Source organism: Vigna unguiculata, chromosome 3 (assembly GCF_037176805.1).
Source record: "Vigna unguiculata cultivar grain cowpea cultivar isolate G323 ecotype 2 chromosome 3, ASM3717680v1, whole genome shotgun sequence".
Classification (NCBI taxonomy): Eukaryota; Viridiplantae; Streptophyta; class Magnoliopsida; order Fabales; family Fabaceae; genus Vigna; species Vigna unguiculata.
In genome coordinates this window covers 21475964-21493111 of record NC_140794.1, presented here as the reverse complement: position 1 = coordinate 21493111, position 17148 = coordinate 21475964, and the positions used below count along the sequence as shown (strand labels likewise).

Sequence of the window (17148 nt, the reverse complement as noted above, 5' to 3'; positions counted from 1 at the left end):
TTGCTTTGGTTTGAGCAACCCTGCATAGTTTCTTTTCTGTTTCTTCATTTTTCCTTTCACTCTTCTTGTGTTCTTTCCTCCTTCTACTATAATTTACCTAAAAATTACACAAAATAGGGATCAAATGATTTCTTTAAGTCAAAACTTGGAAGCATGTGATTGAAACTCATTCTTTTCTAGATTTAGGGAGAATCAATCATGATATAAACACAAATTACAAACAGAAGTGCCAACATTTCATATGAAAATTACCCATTTTTGACACTTATCAGTTCCCTACTCAAGAGGAGATAGCCCCTTCCAAGTTGTGAGAATGATCAATAACAATTCCTACGAGTTAGAGTTACCTCCAGATATAACATGAGTCCTACTTTTAATATTGGTGACCTTTCTCCTTTTCATATAGGTGTTGCAAATGTGTGGTTGCATTCTCTCCAAAAGGGGGAGGATGATGAGTTCATGACTCCTCATGAGGTTAAAAAGGCTCTTTCTAAGAGGATCATTAACTAAAAGGGATACCTCTTCCTCACCTTTGAGTTTATTTACCATTTCTCTTTATTGTTAGTTTCTAACTTTGTTTGTGTATTTTGTAGGTTTGCTAGTCTCCTAATTTTGAGAAAGGCCTAACCAAGGGTGTGTACTCACCGCGCCCCTACTTTTGCTAAAAGGATACCCTTGGAGTGGAAAAGAGAACATCTTGAAAAAAGGGACACTACATGGAGGACTACATTTGCATGAAGAAAGAGAAACGCACATTTTTAAAGATTTGATGAGGCACACCAAAGATTTTGGATTGCATATGCATGGGGAGAGAGAAAAACACCTTTTTGAAAAACACCTTTTGAAGATTATATGGGTCACATAAAGATTTGGAGAGTATCTCATATTTTGGTTGCCCTAGTTTCTAGGATGTTAACTTTCTTTATAATTACTAAGAGACCACTTTTTTCCTATTTAAGAGAGTGTTTCCATCATTTGTAGGGGGTGAATATTTTTAGAGTATACGTTCAACCATTTCTACAAGGAGTTGAGAGAGTCTCTTCTTGAAAGTTCTTGAGCTTCTAATTCTTATCTTGAACCAAGGTTCAACTGGCAGCACTACCACTTATTTTGGTTGGCTTAGTACCCCAAGTGGCATGACCATCTTTTTTGCTCTTCCCCATCTTGTCTTTCTATCTTCTTTTTTTTCTTTTACCTTTATGTTCTTTTGTTCATTTTATGTTTTTTCAATTTATGTTGTCTTTGTTATTTTGTGTTCTTTCTTTTGGTTATATTGAATCCATTTTATCAGTTTTTCCCTTGAGTTTTTTAAAGTGAACATTCATATCTAAATAACTTAGTTATCTTAATGTCTAGTGAAAATCTTCATTACACTTTCTTAATCATACAGTAACTTAAACACCTTGCCTCTTAAAATTAACAAGATGAACTTTTATCAAAGTGGATCTTCCATCGTTTTCTTCATCAAACTCAGTGGTCAATCTTCAAAAACACAACTCGGCTTGAAAGGCAAATCACCTTTTTCACCTGTAGATATCAATGCACTTTTCTAGTAAAACTCATTTCATTTTCAATAAAAAAAGAAATATCAACTCTAGATTTAGACTATGCATGTCTTCTCTTTAAATGTTAAAAGTATAATAAACCTGAAATCGTATATGCATGCATGACTTCTACATGTACACTTAATAGAAGACAAAGTTGTGTTGTGTGGCACGATCTTTTAATAAAAATAAAGTCATATTTGGAGGTTCGATCTGTTGATGAAGTCGTGCTTCCGAGTAGGAATCTTCACATCTGAGTTGGTGCGATTAGCTCAAAGAGGATGTGAGTTAAAAAAATGAGTTATGATTATACTCCACTAATGAACAGTAGTTTGTAAAGGCTTTATGCTTGGGACATTTGTTAATGCTGATAGGCACAGATTAATACGAGTGAGTAATGTTGCATATACACACACGTAACATGTAAATGACATCTCTGAAATTTCTTCAATTAAACTGGTGAAGAGAAAATAATAAAAACTTGAACAAGTGAAAGGTGTATGCAAGTAACATAACTCTATAACCCATGCAATTTTTCTCTTCTAATCCTATACGTTCACGTAGTTGTTGTGGATGCTTATTCAAATTCTCCCTGGTGTGCTCTAAAGAGAGCCTATTTGCTGGTTGTTTCTTTATAAAAAGTATCGCTTCCTGGAACTGCTCCTAGGAACAAAATCTAATCTTTTCCTAAATTACAGTTTTAAAAATTACTATAACGATATCAAGTTGCTAATATGCTCCAAAAGGAGGAGAAAACAAAATATTCAAGTTTGCAATAGTTCACTATGAAAGGAAGAGAAAAGCTGAGGAAAGAACCTGATATATCATCTGCTTCACAAATGCAGTTAGAACAAATAGAAGTGATAAGATTAGAAAGGAACGAAGACACTGATAAATTGGACATTAAATAACTAAATATCTTAAAATGCACAAAAATGGGAAAGCTGCCAAAACGAATGTGCTTGTTTCCTAAAAAAATAGCTGGCTAACATTGAACATAATTCTCTACAAACCATAGCAGAAACTGTTTGATGCTTTTTAAACAATCATATTCATGTTGTGAGGTGAATCTCTACATGGTATAAACAAGGCATGTGTTTTAAAGTAAAAATACAGAGACTGACTTTTACTACACACTCAAGCAGAACAACATCCACCTTGCTTCACAGCTGATACATCATCACGGGAACCAACACTAATCGTCTGCCCTTTCGGTAAAGCTGCTGGATCGTCTCCAATCTCAAGGGCCTTCTTGCTTACAACATGATAGATCTGGGTCAGCACTTCCGTAAAGGCACTTTCAACGTTCAACGATTCGAGGGCAGATGTTTCCATAAAAAAAGTCCTCTCTCGCTGGGCGAAACTTGTAGCATCCTCGGTGGAAACTGCACGCAGATGACGCAGGTCTGCTTTGTTCCCTACAAGCATCACCACAATGTTGGCATCTGTGTGATCTCTCAGCTCTTTCAGCCATCTCTCCACATTTTCAAAAGTAACATGACGCGTAACATCATAGACTAGTAAAGCACCAACAGCTCCACGATAATACGCACTTGTAATTGCTCGGTACCTTCAGTATACAGAAAAAAGAACTAAATCGGTTTATAAATACAAAAATCGGTAGATCATTATTTACATGGAAACTAGAATTAGATGATGTTACTACAGATAATTCTTGTTAGAATTTCCCAACCGACATGAGTATAAACACTACTAGCTTGCTTACATTTAAACACGTTTTCATAAAGTAACACGCACAATATTCTGGCAATTGATTGTAGTGCAGCCTAATTAGGAAGCTAAATGATGATGCATGATCAACGTAGTTCACCCAGAAAGGAAGACTAGCTTTAGATCTTTCAATTTCATCATATCTAAAACTTTATGAGAAACTCCTTTTAAATTATCCTTCTTCAAGCATGATGGTTATCTCTCTGCTTATATTTTTTGTCTCCAGGACTAGACAACTAGGATCAGTGTCCTTAGAAAGATAGCAGTTTGTTAGAAAAGTGTCATGTGATTTTCAACCCAGTTGTGCTGAAGCAGTATAGAAAAGAGCTCACCCAAAAAACATAGCGTCTTTCCAGTTTCTCCATCAGCCCTCACTTCCACTAACCGGAAATAAAAAAAGAAAAAAACTAGCTTCTTTATCCCACAGCCACCACACCTCTTCACCCAACCATTTTGCCTCACAGGTTGAAGAGCAGGTCCAGCTATGACGCAAATAGAGGAGTAGATGCAAGCCCACATATTTGCCAGCAACATCATTGTGTGTGGTTGACTACTATATGATTTGATTTTTATATTCCAAAACTGCTTACAGTTTGAAAACAAGATTTGCAGTGTGTGGAGTTGGTGGAGGGGCTAAACAAGATGAAAATAGAAGAACTTATAAAACCAAAAAGTGAGAAGAAACTCAAACAGGCCTCAAGTCCCGCCTACAGTTTCCAACCAAATTAATGTTTCATTAGAAGGGAACCAATTGGAGGAGCTTCTCAATGGCTACTTCTGTTGCGACTATAATTGTTCAGGTAACTAGTTTACTATCAAACTACAGCATTGAATTTCTGTTCAACCATCATATTACCAAAAACTTCAAGCTTTCATCATAATAACACTGGTCCAGTTGTTTTAATTTCTTTCATCATTCGTTGGTTAATATAATTCCCCAACATAATTACCGGTATTATCAACAGCTATAACCATAACATTAGCATGTTAACATATTAATCTTAAATAGTAGGGAAGAAAATCTTCACATCTTAGCAGTGACATGTCACACGTTTTAATTTTCTTTCCCACACTTTCTCATGCCTTCAACCTATAAATACATTTATTATATATGTAATTTACTTTAGGAGCAAACAAAGAATAGCCAGTTCCACAAATAACTGGTAGCTAAGATAGACTGAGATGAAGTTACAAAAGAAGCCTGAGTTCCAACTTTGTTTCGCAAAGAACAACAGAAGGGAACATATTCTCTTCTGCCATTTCGAAACAACAACAAAAAAAATCCAAAACGACAATTTGGAAATTATGAATGGTTTCTGGATGCACAACAGTTTAGAAAAACAGACACGTTCAAATGAAACCAAAATGGATTCATGTTGAGATTGGCACCAACTGATGTGCTAGCTAAACATAACATAATATACAACAATTCTATTAAAATCGAAAATAGATTGAACCTGACTTTAGTTACCAATCTGAAATACCAACTTATAACATTTCCTCCAAATTCATGTTTCATTAGTAGAAACCAATTAAAATTCATCAAAAGCTGCCCACCATCCAATTCCCCGCATAACCCTAATCAGTTAGTCAGAAACATATCATATCAACTTTCTTTCTCACTATCTTGTCATTAACAACTACACACATTGGTAACCATCGTGGTATACAATACACTATTATATTCATAATTCTTTCATTACTCAGAAAAAATATCTCCTACAAAGTAACCAGCAACTCCATCTTTTTAAAGAAGCTACGAGAATGAAAACCACAACATGATAATGTTAGCACAACAAACTCAACCTTAAAGCTCACCGAAAGTAACAACTGACAAATAAAACAATCCAGCTCATTTCACCAATAAGCTCAAAGCAAAAATGCCACGATTTTACGTTTCATTAGAAAGAAAAAGGCGCACTTATAATAATAACATAAGAAGACATCCAATACAACGACTTCCGTTAAAAAAAACCACAAAAGCATGATAAATGTTTCCAATTTTACTACATCCTCAATCTAATTACATCGTCAACACAAAAAGGGTGCATGAAAAAAACAATAACGTAAAACCTCAAACGACCACATAAAGCATGCATTCCCATTTTCATACCACTTGCCCAAAATGCAAAAATCAAATCACAAACATCGATTCACACACCCACATATAAATAAAGAGGATGGTGATAAAAATAATTAAGATAGGGATAAAGAGAATAAAATAGCGTTTTCCTGTTACCTTTCTTGGCCAGCAGTGTCCCAAATCTGAGCCTTGACAACCTTGTCATCGACGCGAATGCTTCTGGTGGCGAACTCAACGCCAATGGTGGACTTGGATTCAAGGCTGAACTCGTTTCGCGTGAAGCGAGTAAGAAGGTTCGATTTGCCGACGCCGGAGTCGCCGATCAGAACCACCTTGAACAAGTAATCATAATCGTCATCGGCTCGGTAAGCCCCCATTTGTTGTTCCTCCTTTTACTGTGTATGTATGGATTTGGAGAGAGTAAAAAGAGAAAAGTGAGAGAGAGAGAGAGAGAGAGAGAGAGAAAAAATGTTGCAATTGGAACTGAAAAGAAAAATCCCAGATTTAGATGAAGGGTGATACGAAAGCGAACTTCACTTTTGTAATGTTAACAAATTTACAACTAGTTCCATAAAAAAAAGAAAAATACAAGTAGTTACAACCATGCCTCCAAAATTAAGTAATTAAGTAAATAGCAACGAAAATGCAATTAGTAATTTGCCTTAAGTAAACCATATTTGTTTGGTGTTGATTCCCAAACAATATTGAGATGTGAAGAGGCAACTCATTCATCATCTTTGGTTTTATTAAATCAGACTGATTTTTTCATATTATATTTCATGAAAATTTTGGAGGAACTAAACCTTTTTACTGGTCTAATTTCTTGTTGTCTATTTTGTTCAATTTTAATAACTATTGTAGGAGTCACTTTATTCGAGTTTAGATAATAAATTTATATTAAATATAGACGAGACATATATTTTAAAATAAAAATAAATAAATTAAAAATTTTGTATTCTTTATTTATTATAAAATTTTAAATTTCTAAATTTTTAATTTCTAATCTTTTACATTTTCTTTGAGCTTTTGGATTGACCATATCAAGATATGAATACTTTTAGTTTTTCTTTGGTGAAATCCTTTTATATTTCTCTTTTCCTTTGCTAGTGAGTGAGAGTTTTGTATTGTGTGGTTTTAAAAAGAACTTTTTATTAGATTAAATTGGTGAAAGTGTTTGAGTGCAAAGTGTTTTAAGTGTCGGTAACTACTTCTTCCGTAAGGTATATCTTATAGTAGTTCTAGAGAGAGGTCCTCAAAAGGTTCGGGTAGTGAGGGTAGTCATTACCTAACTGATTCATCGAGTGGCTCGATGTCTAGAACAAAGGAAGTAGTTATGGAGACAATCTTGGATGTTAGGGAGGATCCGACTTAAGAGCTAGTTGAAACTAACATATCACGAAAGGATAGTTATGATTGGGTGTCATCAACGGTCACGAGGTACTTTTCTTTTTATAGATGGTCCAGATTGTTGGATTCATGGCTACGAAGTGTGTGTGCGTGTTCGAAAGGGGTACGTCATCAGACATAGTGTCATTAGAGAGAGTGAACGCCAAAGAAAACATTTATCATGCACCAATGCAAGGAAAGGAAATGGTTGCGGTTATTTTGGCCTTTTGGCTTCGGGTTCACACCCGAGGCATATACAGCCTTTTGGCCTTTATGCCTTGGTTATGAACTGAGGCATATTCGAGGATTATTGCCTCGGTTCCCTCCACAACTGAGGCCTAATGGAGATCAAGAAAAAAAAAGAAAATGAAATGGACTTTCTACCCGCCTCTGGTCCAACCGAGGCAGAAAGTGACATTTAAATCTCCTGTTGGTTTTACCTACACAACACTAATTGAATAATCTCATGTTGCCACCATCCACAAGCTTAAACTTATGGGAGATGTCTTCCTTGCTAGTTTTCAATTCGTGAATACATCAATGCTCTCTATCAAAAACAAAAATTTCACTAAGAACATAATAAAATAATGCAAAAAATGAGAGAAGAATATACAAAATTATGTTTCAATCAAATAGAAAAAACATATATTCAGATTTCCAGTACACAAACTATCATGTTTACTTAAGACCAAATGGTTAAGTGATTTAGCCAAAACCACATAGGACTAATAGTGTGTTTGCATTTACGTTAGCCAAAACCACATTTCAAAATTTTTTGTTGATTTTGACATTATTTTTTGTTGGAGCACGCATAGTTGATGGGAATTTAGACTAAAGACAATATTAGAGATAAAGTCTCAAACATCGGACAAATTCTTGGGCTCGACAATAAGGAAGGAACAAGAAGTGTATATGTTATAATCAGCAAATCTTTAGTAAAACAAAAATAGATTATTTATCTTGAGTCATGTTGTCTGCATCCTTTTCCCTTATCTCCAAATAAAGCCTTTTAAGAAGTTCAACATTCATAATACTATCTTCAGGGACACCTAATGCACCTTTCAAACAAACATCTCACAACCATCAAAATCTCCAAAACAAAATTATACAGGCATAGCACAATATAGAAAGCATTATAGATATACAATACTTAAATTTTTAGTTCATATTGAAAATTAATCGAAGACAAAATGTTGTCTTTTTTTGCATCAAAAAGCTTCACAAACTATATATAATGCAGAACAACACTAACTTTCAAAGTCTTCACAACACGCTTTGTTCCACTTGAGAAGCTTGAGTAATCCATGTCTTCCTTGCCTGAGTAAAAATGGAAGATCAACCTGCATTTGTTGAACCTTTTCTCCTTCAAAACCTTTCCGCAAAAGGCTCATCTTTTCCACTGTAACAAATTCATCAACCATCACAACCTCCTTCTTCCTTTCCATGACCTCTTCAAATCGCTTTTCTATCTCTTCAATTTGCTTCTCCTCTGTTGTAGATCATTCAATTAGTGTTGTGTAGGTAAAACCAACAGGAGAAGTTGCACAATACGTGATGGTAAAGAAAAAATAATATCCTCAGTACACTGCTAACAAAAATGCAACAAAACAAATACACACAAAAAAATGGATTCAAATCGCAAAAAATACCACAATGCGCAGATGAAAGTGGTTGTGTAGCTGGTGTTCTGGTCGTCGGAGGCACAACAACTCGTCGTTGGAGGCAACGCCAATAACAGGCGGAGAAGGCGGAGACGGTGATGAGGAGTTTGTGGTGTTCGTTCGCGCAGCAGAAATGGAAGAGAACATAAGTTGTGGTTCGCACAACAGAGAAGATGAGGTTCTGACTTTAACCAGCTCGTCGTCGAAGGCAATGCTGACAACAAGCGGAGGAGTCGACATTGAGTTCGTCGTCATGGTGGTTTGCGCAGAAATGGAGAAGAGGAAAACAAAATGTGGTTCGCACATAAATGAAGAAGAAAACGTTCGTGAATTTGGATTTTAAACCAACCTTATGCCTAGGTTCAATAGAAAATCGAGGTATAAACTCCCTATTGCCTCGATTCCATGACAACTGAGGCCATAGAGGGCACAAAAGATAAAGAAAAAAAAAGTCTTTCTAGTTACAACAACTTATCTACCTCAAGTCTTAACAACTAAGGCACGAGGCATATATTCTGCCTCGGGTTCTTCACAACTGAGGCATAAGGCGTATATCCTGCCTTAGGTTCTATGTGAATTGAAAAAAGCAGGAAATTGAAAATTTATGGAGGCTTTATGCCTAGGTTGTTTTACAATCGAGGCCTATGTGAATTTTTTGCCTCGGTTACCTGTAACCGAGGCATATAACATTACGATAATTACAAGTTTGCCACCGCATGTTTATATGCCTCGTTTCTACTACAACTCAGGCATAAACCCCAAGTTAGAAAACCCAAAATGCACTAATGATGGTCAAGAATAATATGAGGAGAGTTTCTTTTACATGTACATGTGTCATTTTGTGCAATTGCATATCCGACTACCCTTTAATGACTTCATTATGGGGGTTCTTCGTTTGCTAAACATTGCAGCAACCCAATTACATCCCAATAGTTGGGGATATTTGCAGGCTTCAGGATCCTATGTCGGTCATTGTATTTGTGTCCGTCACCAAAGTGCTTTTTGTATTTATATGATACCCATCCTAAAGATCATGTCACTTGGTTGTCATTAGTCAGTTGGCCAACTATAAGTAATTTAGACGCATACTCACAATCTTTTAAACACTTCAAAGAAGGCTTTTTCAGGGTTGTCTTGAAGTCGGTTGGTCATGCGCTTTTTTTAGATGATAGTGGTAACACTAAGGTTCCTTTTTATTGGACCGATAACCCCTGGCAGTTTAAGGATATGCAGAAAGATGAATTGTCAACAGAGGATAGGAATGCTTGAAATTTTTTTCCCACAAGTTGCCTACTAAGGGTCTAGTTAGGTTTATTTGTCCACTCATCCCCTTGTTGATTTGGAAGGTATCTTACTTAGTTTATTTTGTTGTTTTTTATGTGCACGTTTATGATTATGTCACTGTTTTGATGCATGTCATATGGTGTAACAAGGTAAGAAGACTTTGAATATGTTTAGGAGTTTAAGAAATGAGTTGGCGGGGGAGGCCAAGAAATTTAGGGAGCCTCAGGTGCCCAATTTGAAGGGTGCGTTGGTGGATGTCCATGCACCAAATGGCAGAAAAAGGAAGGTTATGGTGACTGCACAAAAAATGGTAGGGAAGGAGATGAAGAAACTCAGACCTAAACTTTTTGGCTATAGCTTTTCTGTTGGAAACAAGAGGGCAGAGGTCGGGCTGTTGGAGAGGTTAGAGACCAGCGTTCAAAGAGATATAGAGATTAATTTGAATGAAGAAGTGATGAATTCATCATATGACATGGAGCCAAATGTTGTTATTCGAGTTTGGTGTTCAGTCGTAAAGTTGGTGGTATGTTACAGAAGGAGCTGAAAGATGGTGAGAAGGCAAAGATTGTTGAGTATCTATTGTTGCTGTAGGCCAAATATGACGAGGATAAGGCAACCTAGGCTAAGAAGGAGGAGGTGCTGGAAGCTAAGAAGAAACATCTGGCTACCTGGAAGGTAAGGTGCCTAGATTCAAAGAAAAAGGCGAAAGAGAGAATGAAGTATTTAGAGGCTGACATTGATGAATGGAAGGAGAAGTATGAGGGGATAGAGGCATAATTAAAGGATCTCAAGAAGTATGTGGTGCTGGAACATATTAATTGTTTTCTAAAAGGCTTACGGTAGGCAGTGTTGTTATATAGTAGAGTAAGTTCACTTTGATGTGAACAAAGATGTTTACGATAAACGCCTTCTTGATGAAGATGAAACCGAGGTTTTCAAGGCCACAGAGGACCCATATGACCCAGAGACAACTATTGTTGGTCTTCTTGTCGGGAATGATGGTGGTTTAGGTATGGAGACGGACGCGGCTAACGAAGAAGAGGAAGTTGCTAATGTGTGATCACATCCTTTTGGTCATGTCGATGTCTTTTGCTTGGCCGATAGTGGGCCTTTTTTGCTTATTTTGCATTTAACAAATTGTATTTTGTTGTGGACTTGTAATAATATTTTTGTTTTTAGCAATGACCTTTAGGGGCGAAACTCTATAATGACTTGTACTTTTTGTGTTTTTGTTTCTTATCAAACATTCTGAATATAATAGCTTTTCTTTCCGTGAATTTTTTGTATGATATAGTCAATTTGAGAGTTGCTTATGAAGGTGTCGATAATTGAATAATTTAGTTTATATCGTCTGTGCAGATATCAGTAAATAATTTAACTAAGGTCGTAAATATAAAGGTTCTATAGCTGCTTAGGTAGGCTAGATAGAAATTTGTTCAACTAGAATCGCCTAGGTAGGCGGTAATGAACTCGAGATAATGATCTGTTTAACCAAGATCGCCTAGGTAAGCGGCAGGGAACACAACATAAAAATTTGTTCAATCGAAACCGCCTAGGAAGGCGACAAGAAACGAGAGGTAAATTTTGTTCAATCAGGACTGTCTAGGTAGGCGGTAGGGAATGCGAGAAAAATTTTGTTCAACCAAGACCGCCTAGGTAGGCGCCAGGGAGCGCGAGGTAAAATTTTATTCAACCAGGACCGCCTAGGTAGGCAACAAAGAGCACGAGGTAAAATTTTGTTCAACCAAGACTGCCTTGGTAGGCGGTAGGGAACACTCAATTGCAACTTATATTCTGAAGATGATCTTGAAAGAAAAAATGTAAGACCCATGAAAATTAAATTATTAAATAATTAATTAATTAATAAATGCGGATAGTGAGAACTTTTAAGGGATTAATTATTGATTTATATGATGTGGAAAAGTACTAGCTTAAATAGTTGAAAGTACTTGATTGTGTGAAAGGACTTGGGTTCAAGTCCTATGTATGCCAATTATGTGTTATTTAATTTATTATTATTTTTAATAATATGCTTGATCATGTTGAGTGATAATATAATCATAGAATTATATTAAATATCATGAAACATGAATTGGTTAAATGGTTGTGCATTGATTTAACATTAGCATGGTCATGGGTTCGAACCTTCGTAATTCTAAATTAAACTTCCTTTTTGCTAAAATTAGTTTTGGCATGAAGGTGAAAGGGTGGAGAAAACCCTAGATGAATGAGCAGCCAAAGGAGGCTGGGAAAACAGTCCATAAGAGACTTTGAATGAGAATTAAAATTAGTCTTAATGTCATTTTCGTTAAAGACAAATTGTGAGAGAATAGTAAGTGATTAGTAAGTGAATTAGAGGAGTTAAATTGAGGTGGTGCTAAGGATACCTTTGGTGATCAAAGGGGAGCTCTAGCATTTGCGTTTTAAGCAAGGAAACCATGTTAGGGGAGCTTTTAACTTTATTTTAAATCTGATTCGCATGCTAAATAGAGTAACCTTATGCGTTAACTGTATTTTAAACCTAATTCACATGCTAAATAGAGTAACCTTACGCATTACCTTTATTTTAAATTGGAATGACATGCTAAATAGGGTAATTTCATGCGTTGATTAATTTAAGTCTGATTGGTATGCTGAATTTGGTATGATCATGCTTGATATTTTATTTCCTTTTAATTTATTGTTTTGGGAAATTTCCAGAAACAGTCTGGTTGGCGATGAACTGCTGCCAAACGATCCTTTCCTTTCTAGTCCATTTAGGATTCCTGTAGAGGAACCACCTGCCAAAAATAATGTAAAAATAGCCTGTTTGACCAACATTGACCGCCCTTGCCCAGAGTTGACTGGTTGACCAGTGTTGACTCGTTGACTGACCAATGAGAGGCTGCCACGTATCAAAGCATCTCTCTTAAGCCAGAATTCTCTTCCCGCAATTAGGGTTTGGCTGCTGTGAGGGTTGTTGCAAGGGGCATTTCGCAGATTCTGATTGGGGCCACTAGTTCTCCGATAGAGGACCTGTTTGGTGTCTCGTTTATTGTTGTTGCGGTGCGGATGGTGCGAGGTATGCACTGCAGCAAAAATGATGGTTTCCCAGCAACGTGGGTGCAGGTTTCATGCGAGAGTGTGGTGGTACGCATTGGTGTGGGACTACTAGTAGTCTAGGGCCGTTCTGGCAAGTTGCGGGTGCGGAACATGAAGTTGTGCGAGTTTGAGAGATTCAGTAATGCAGGTCTAGCTGCGGAATGGTGGAGGAAGAAGGAGGCGCGAGTGCGATGTGGTGGCTGTCGTGGAAGCGATGCACGTCGACGATGGCGCAGGAGTGAACGTGGTCGACATAGTGACTGGCGGCGAGGCTGGTTCGAGCTTGGTGCAGTGTTGGTGGCAACGGAAGGCATCGGAGAAGATGGTGGTTGTTGTCCCGACGAGTGCAGTCACAGCATATGCAGGCACGAGCACGGTGGTGGCCGCGGGATGCTCGGAGAGACGATGCAATCTCGCGAACTCCAACGGTGCAGTAGCGGTGGCTGCGGTTTCCGATGAGGGCGCGACGGGCGGCTGCTTTTTGGAGTGTGCAACGGTGGCCGGACGTGGTCGTGGCGACTGCGGAGTGGGTTGGTGGGGAAGAGAGAGAGAGAGAGGAGTTTAAGGTTAGGGTTTTGGTTGTGTGAAGGAGAGAGAGAGTGTGATGAGGTGTCCTATTTTAGTTGGTTATTTTAGTGAGTGGGAGATTGCGGACGTGGCTTATTTTCATTGGTTAATCTACTAAGTGAAGGATTGCCACGTGGCAAAATCTAGTGGACTGAAGTTTAAGTGACATTAGGGGTGCAGAACAGAAATAGAAAGTCCAATTATAGAAGGGGGTGTAAACCTGAAAATAGGGGGTGCAATTAACTCCAGAAATATTCTTTTTTCAGAAATAGATAATTGAATTGGAAAAGGGGGTTATAAACATGGAAATTGGGGGTGCATTTAGTACCTGAACTATTCCTCTCCAAAATTTTGATTTTGGGACTTAAATTACGAGTTAAAATATTCACTATTTACACTCTTAAGGACCTAAATTAAACTACAGTTGCATTATTAAATTTAAGGATGTCTAATAATATAGTATGCAAATAAATACAATTTTTTAAGCGTAAAAATAATATTAAGTTCCCAAAATTTAATTATTAAATGTGAGCAAAGGTTCGACTCATCATACCTCCAGGCGGTCTGAAAGCGGGCAGCGCCTGGTGATACATGTCCCCTGTCAGGCGATTGTACTGCAACGGTATTGGTGTTCTTATTCTTGATGTCCGTGATCTACAAAGCTTTGGTGATGCCTTAAAGGTCAATTTGCTATTGTTGAAAGTAATAAAAGTTTTAATTTTCCCGCGTTTTGGGAATATCAGTTATAATAAATTAAGTTTTATTTTTTTCTTCTTTATTTTATTATTTAAATCCGTAATATCCGGTTGGGATGTTACAAAAACCATTTGTTTATTGATGGGGTGCCTCGTTAAAAACACTTTGGCCAAAATCCTCCTTAGGGAAAAAAGACTTGATAGGAAAAAGAGTACACCCAAGGTTACATTTGGTGTTGTCTTTATAGTTTCTTAATGAATGTTCAACTAAAATAAAATTTCAGGTGTGTTACAATTAATGTATTTGGTATAGGCTCACCAGATAATTGTTCAAACCTATATGCTCTGCCTCCAACATACTCTAAATGGTCCTTCCCAATTAGCAAAAAAACTTGCCATCCTTTTTCCTTATGTTGCTCGCCATCCACCATACAATATCCCCTTTCACGAATGTTCGTGGCTAGAGTTTGGAATTATATTTGCACGTCACCCTCTATTTGACCACCATGTTCCTAATTTGTGCTTTCTCCTTCAACTCAACCAAAAGATCTAGGCTGGTATTGAGACTTTCTTGGTTTCAAATTCATGGTAATTTTACCTTTGCAATGACAACTCACCAATTTCAACCATGATCCTGACATCTGTGTCGTATACCAAGCTGAATGGAGATTCGTTGATCGAGGATTGGGAGGAACATCTATATGTCCACAAGATTTCTAACAATTCTTCAGCCCCCCCCCCTTCGAGGAATCCAATCGCTTTTTTATATCCAATAGAATTACTTTGTTGGCGGCCCCAACTTGATTGTTACATTACAGCTCCACAAAACTAGTGATGTGCTTTACGCCCAAGCCTATATAAAATTTAGCTATTTCCTTATTAATTAATTACCAAACATCATATGTAATGATGGTATGCGGTACCCCATATTGGCATATAATGTTCTTCCATACAAATTGTTGTATTTGTTGTGTTGTGATTATGGCTAGTGGTTGAGCTTCAATCTACTTTGTGAAGTAGTCAATACCTACTATGAGAAATTTGACCTGTCCTTTTCTAGTAGTTAATGGTCCTAGTACATTCCCATTTGGCAAATGGCCAAGGGGAGTAAACATGATGGAGCTCTTCTTGTTTGATATGAGTGATGTTGTCGTGCTTCTGACAAGGTATACAGTTTTTAACAAAATCATGACAATCTTCCTCCATTTTTGACAAAAAATATATGGCGCACAAGATGTATTTTTTCATGTTGTGTGATCTAGAATGATATCTGCAAATCCCTTCATGTATCTCCTTTATTATGTATTTTGTTTGGTCTTTCGTGACACATTGTAGCATCGGTTGGCTATAACCCCTTTGTATAGTTCTCCCCCTATTAGTGTGTATCACGCTGCTTTTCTTACCCACACATCAACATACAGCGACTGCCATTCTTTGTTGGGCATGTGTGCCACTTATAAGTCATTGGCAAAGTCAGTCAGGCACTGGGCCTTTATAAGTCTGCGGGGTTCGTAGCAAATGTTGAACTCAGACAACTCTATCGCCGAAGATGACATTCTTCCTGCTAGATCATGTTTTTGCAGTATCTTCTGGATGGGGTAATCGGTCTTTACAATTATGTAGTGATTTTGTAAGTAGAGTTTGAGTCTCTTTGGCGTGGTTACCAAGAATAGGGTTATCTTTTAAACCATTCGGTATCGTGTCTTTGGATCTTGTAGGGTCTAGTTAACGAAATAAACTAGTTGTTGCTTTCCATCAATCTCTTGTTCCAGCGTTGCGCTTACCGTGTACTATGTTGTTGCTATAGACAAGCAGGGGTTGGGTACTCTGGTTTTCGTAGGATTGGAGCAGAGGATAATATTTCATTTAGTTGTTCGAGCATGTTCTGACATTCATCTCCCTAGTTGAACTTTGTCAATTTTTTTAGAAGCTGAATCATGGCTCTGGTCTTGTCAGCCAGTCAAGGCAAAAATCGTGATATCGCCGTTAACCTCCCTATCAATTATTGTATCTCCTAGGCATTGTTGGGGCTTCACATATCGATGATGACCTTGCAATTTTGTAGGTTAAATATATCCCCCTCTTCGTTAGCATGAACCCTAGGAATTTATCACCATCTATCCTAAAAACACACTTTTCCGAATTCAACCATAGATTAAATTTTCTTATAGCTAAGGACACTTCAGTTAAGTCCGCTAAATGTTGCCCTGGGTTTGCGGATTTCACCATTATATCATCTACATATACTTCAACGATTTTGCATATCAAATGGCTGAAAACTTTATCCATCAGTCTTTGGTAAGTTGTCCCAACATTTTTTAAGCCAAAGGGCATGACCTTATAGTAATAATTTGCCTCTTCTATTATGAAAGAGGTCTTGACCATGTCGGTTGGTGCCATAAGAATCTTATTATGTTTAGAATAAGCCTCCAGGAAACTAAGGACGCAGTTTCCTGCTACTTCATCAACTAGTCTATATATGTTGGGCAAGGGTGTAACGTCCTAGCCGGAAATTACTTACTAAAATAAATAAAAATATAAATAAAATAACAACCTCATTTATTTATCATCAGTTCCCAAAAATGCGGGAAAAATTTAGTTTAGAAATCCAACGCGCCATTACAAATAATAAAAAGACGAGTCGCATCATTCATATTACCAACAAAAGTGTCTAAAAATTATTATAATTAAATCCATAGTGCAACTTAGTAACTAGTAATAAAATCCCAAAGATATCCCCACTCCGTCTCTAAGCATCTGCTGGCTCACCTGCATCAACATCTGCTCCCATGTAACAAGTTACATGATCATCGCCACACACACACAGATAGGGTGAGCTCATTTAAATAAAAACAACAATATAATATTAAATACCATGTTAACAAATATAAACCCAGGTTAGTACACTTTCCCCCTTTTCCTTTCACAACTTCACTTCCAACACTTGCCTTTAGACGTCTATCAATTCTATACCCTTTAAGTGAGAACAATGACCGATCTTCGCTGCACGAGTGTCCACTCGCCCCTCCGACTACAGGCCACCACCTGATAGTTCACACGTGGGAATAACATTGTCACAGCATCTCACCGTGACACCAAGTGGAGCTCCCCGAAAC

At 37.3% G+C, this 17148-nt stretch overlaps 1 protein-coding gene across 1 annotated transcript; it reads right to left on the bottom strand.

Moving 5' to 3' along the window:
- Positions 1-2413: 2413 nt before the first annotated feature.
- Positions 2414-5894, bottom strand: LOC114179952 (ras-related protein RABA1f-like). Its single transcript, XM_028066470.2, has 2 exons — positions 5515-5894; positions 2414-3114 (listed from the first exon to the last, which is right to left on the bottom strand). Exons 1-2 carry the CDS (start codon positions 5733-5735, stop codon positions 2682-2684), a joined length of 654 nt encoding a protein of 217 aa, XP_027922271.1. The 5' UTR covers positions 5736-5894; the 3' UTR covers positions 2414-2681.
- Between the last annotated feature and the right edge of the window lie 11254 nt (positions 5895-17148).

Coding starts and splice junctions, on each gene's coding strand:
- LOC114179952 (XM_028066470.2), bottom strand. CDS start 5,735: ATGGGGGCTTACCGAGCCGATGACGATTATGATTACTTGTTCAAGGTG. Junction 3,115..5,514: donor GACACTGCTGGCCAAGAAAG/GTAACAGGAAAA, acceptor TGTATACTGAAG/GTACCGAGCAATTACAAGTG.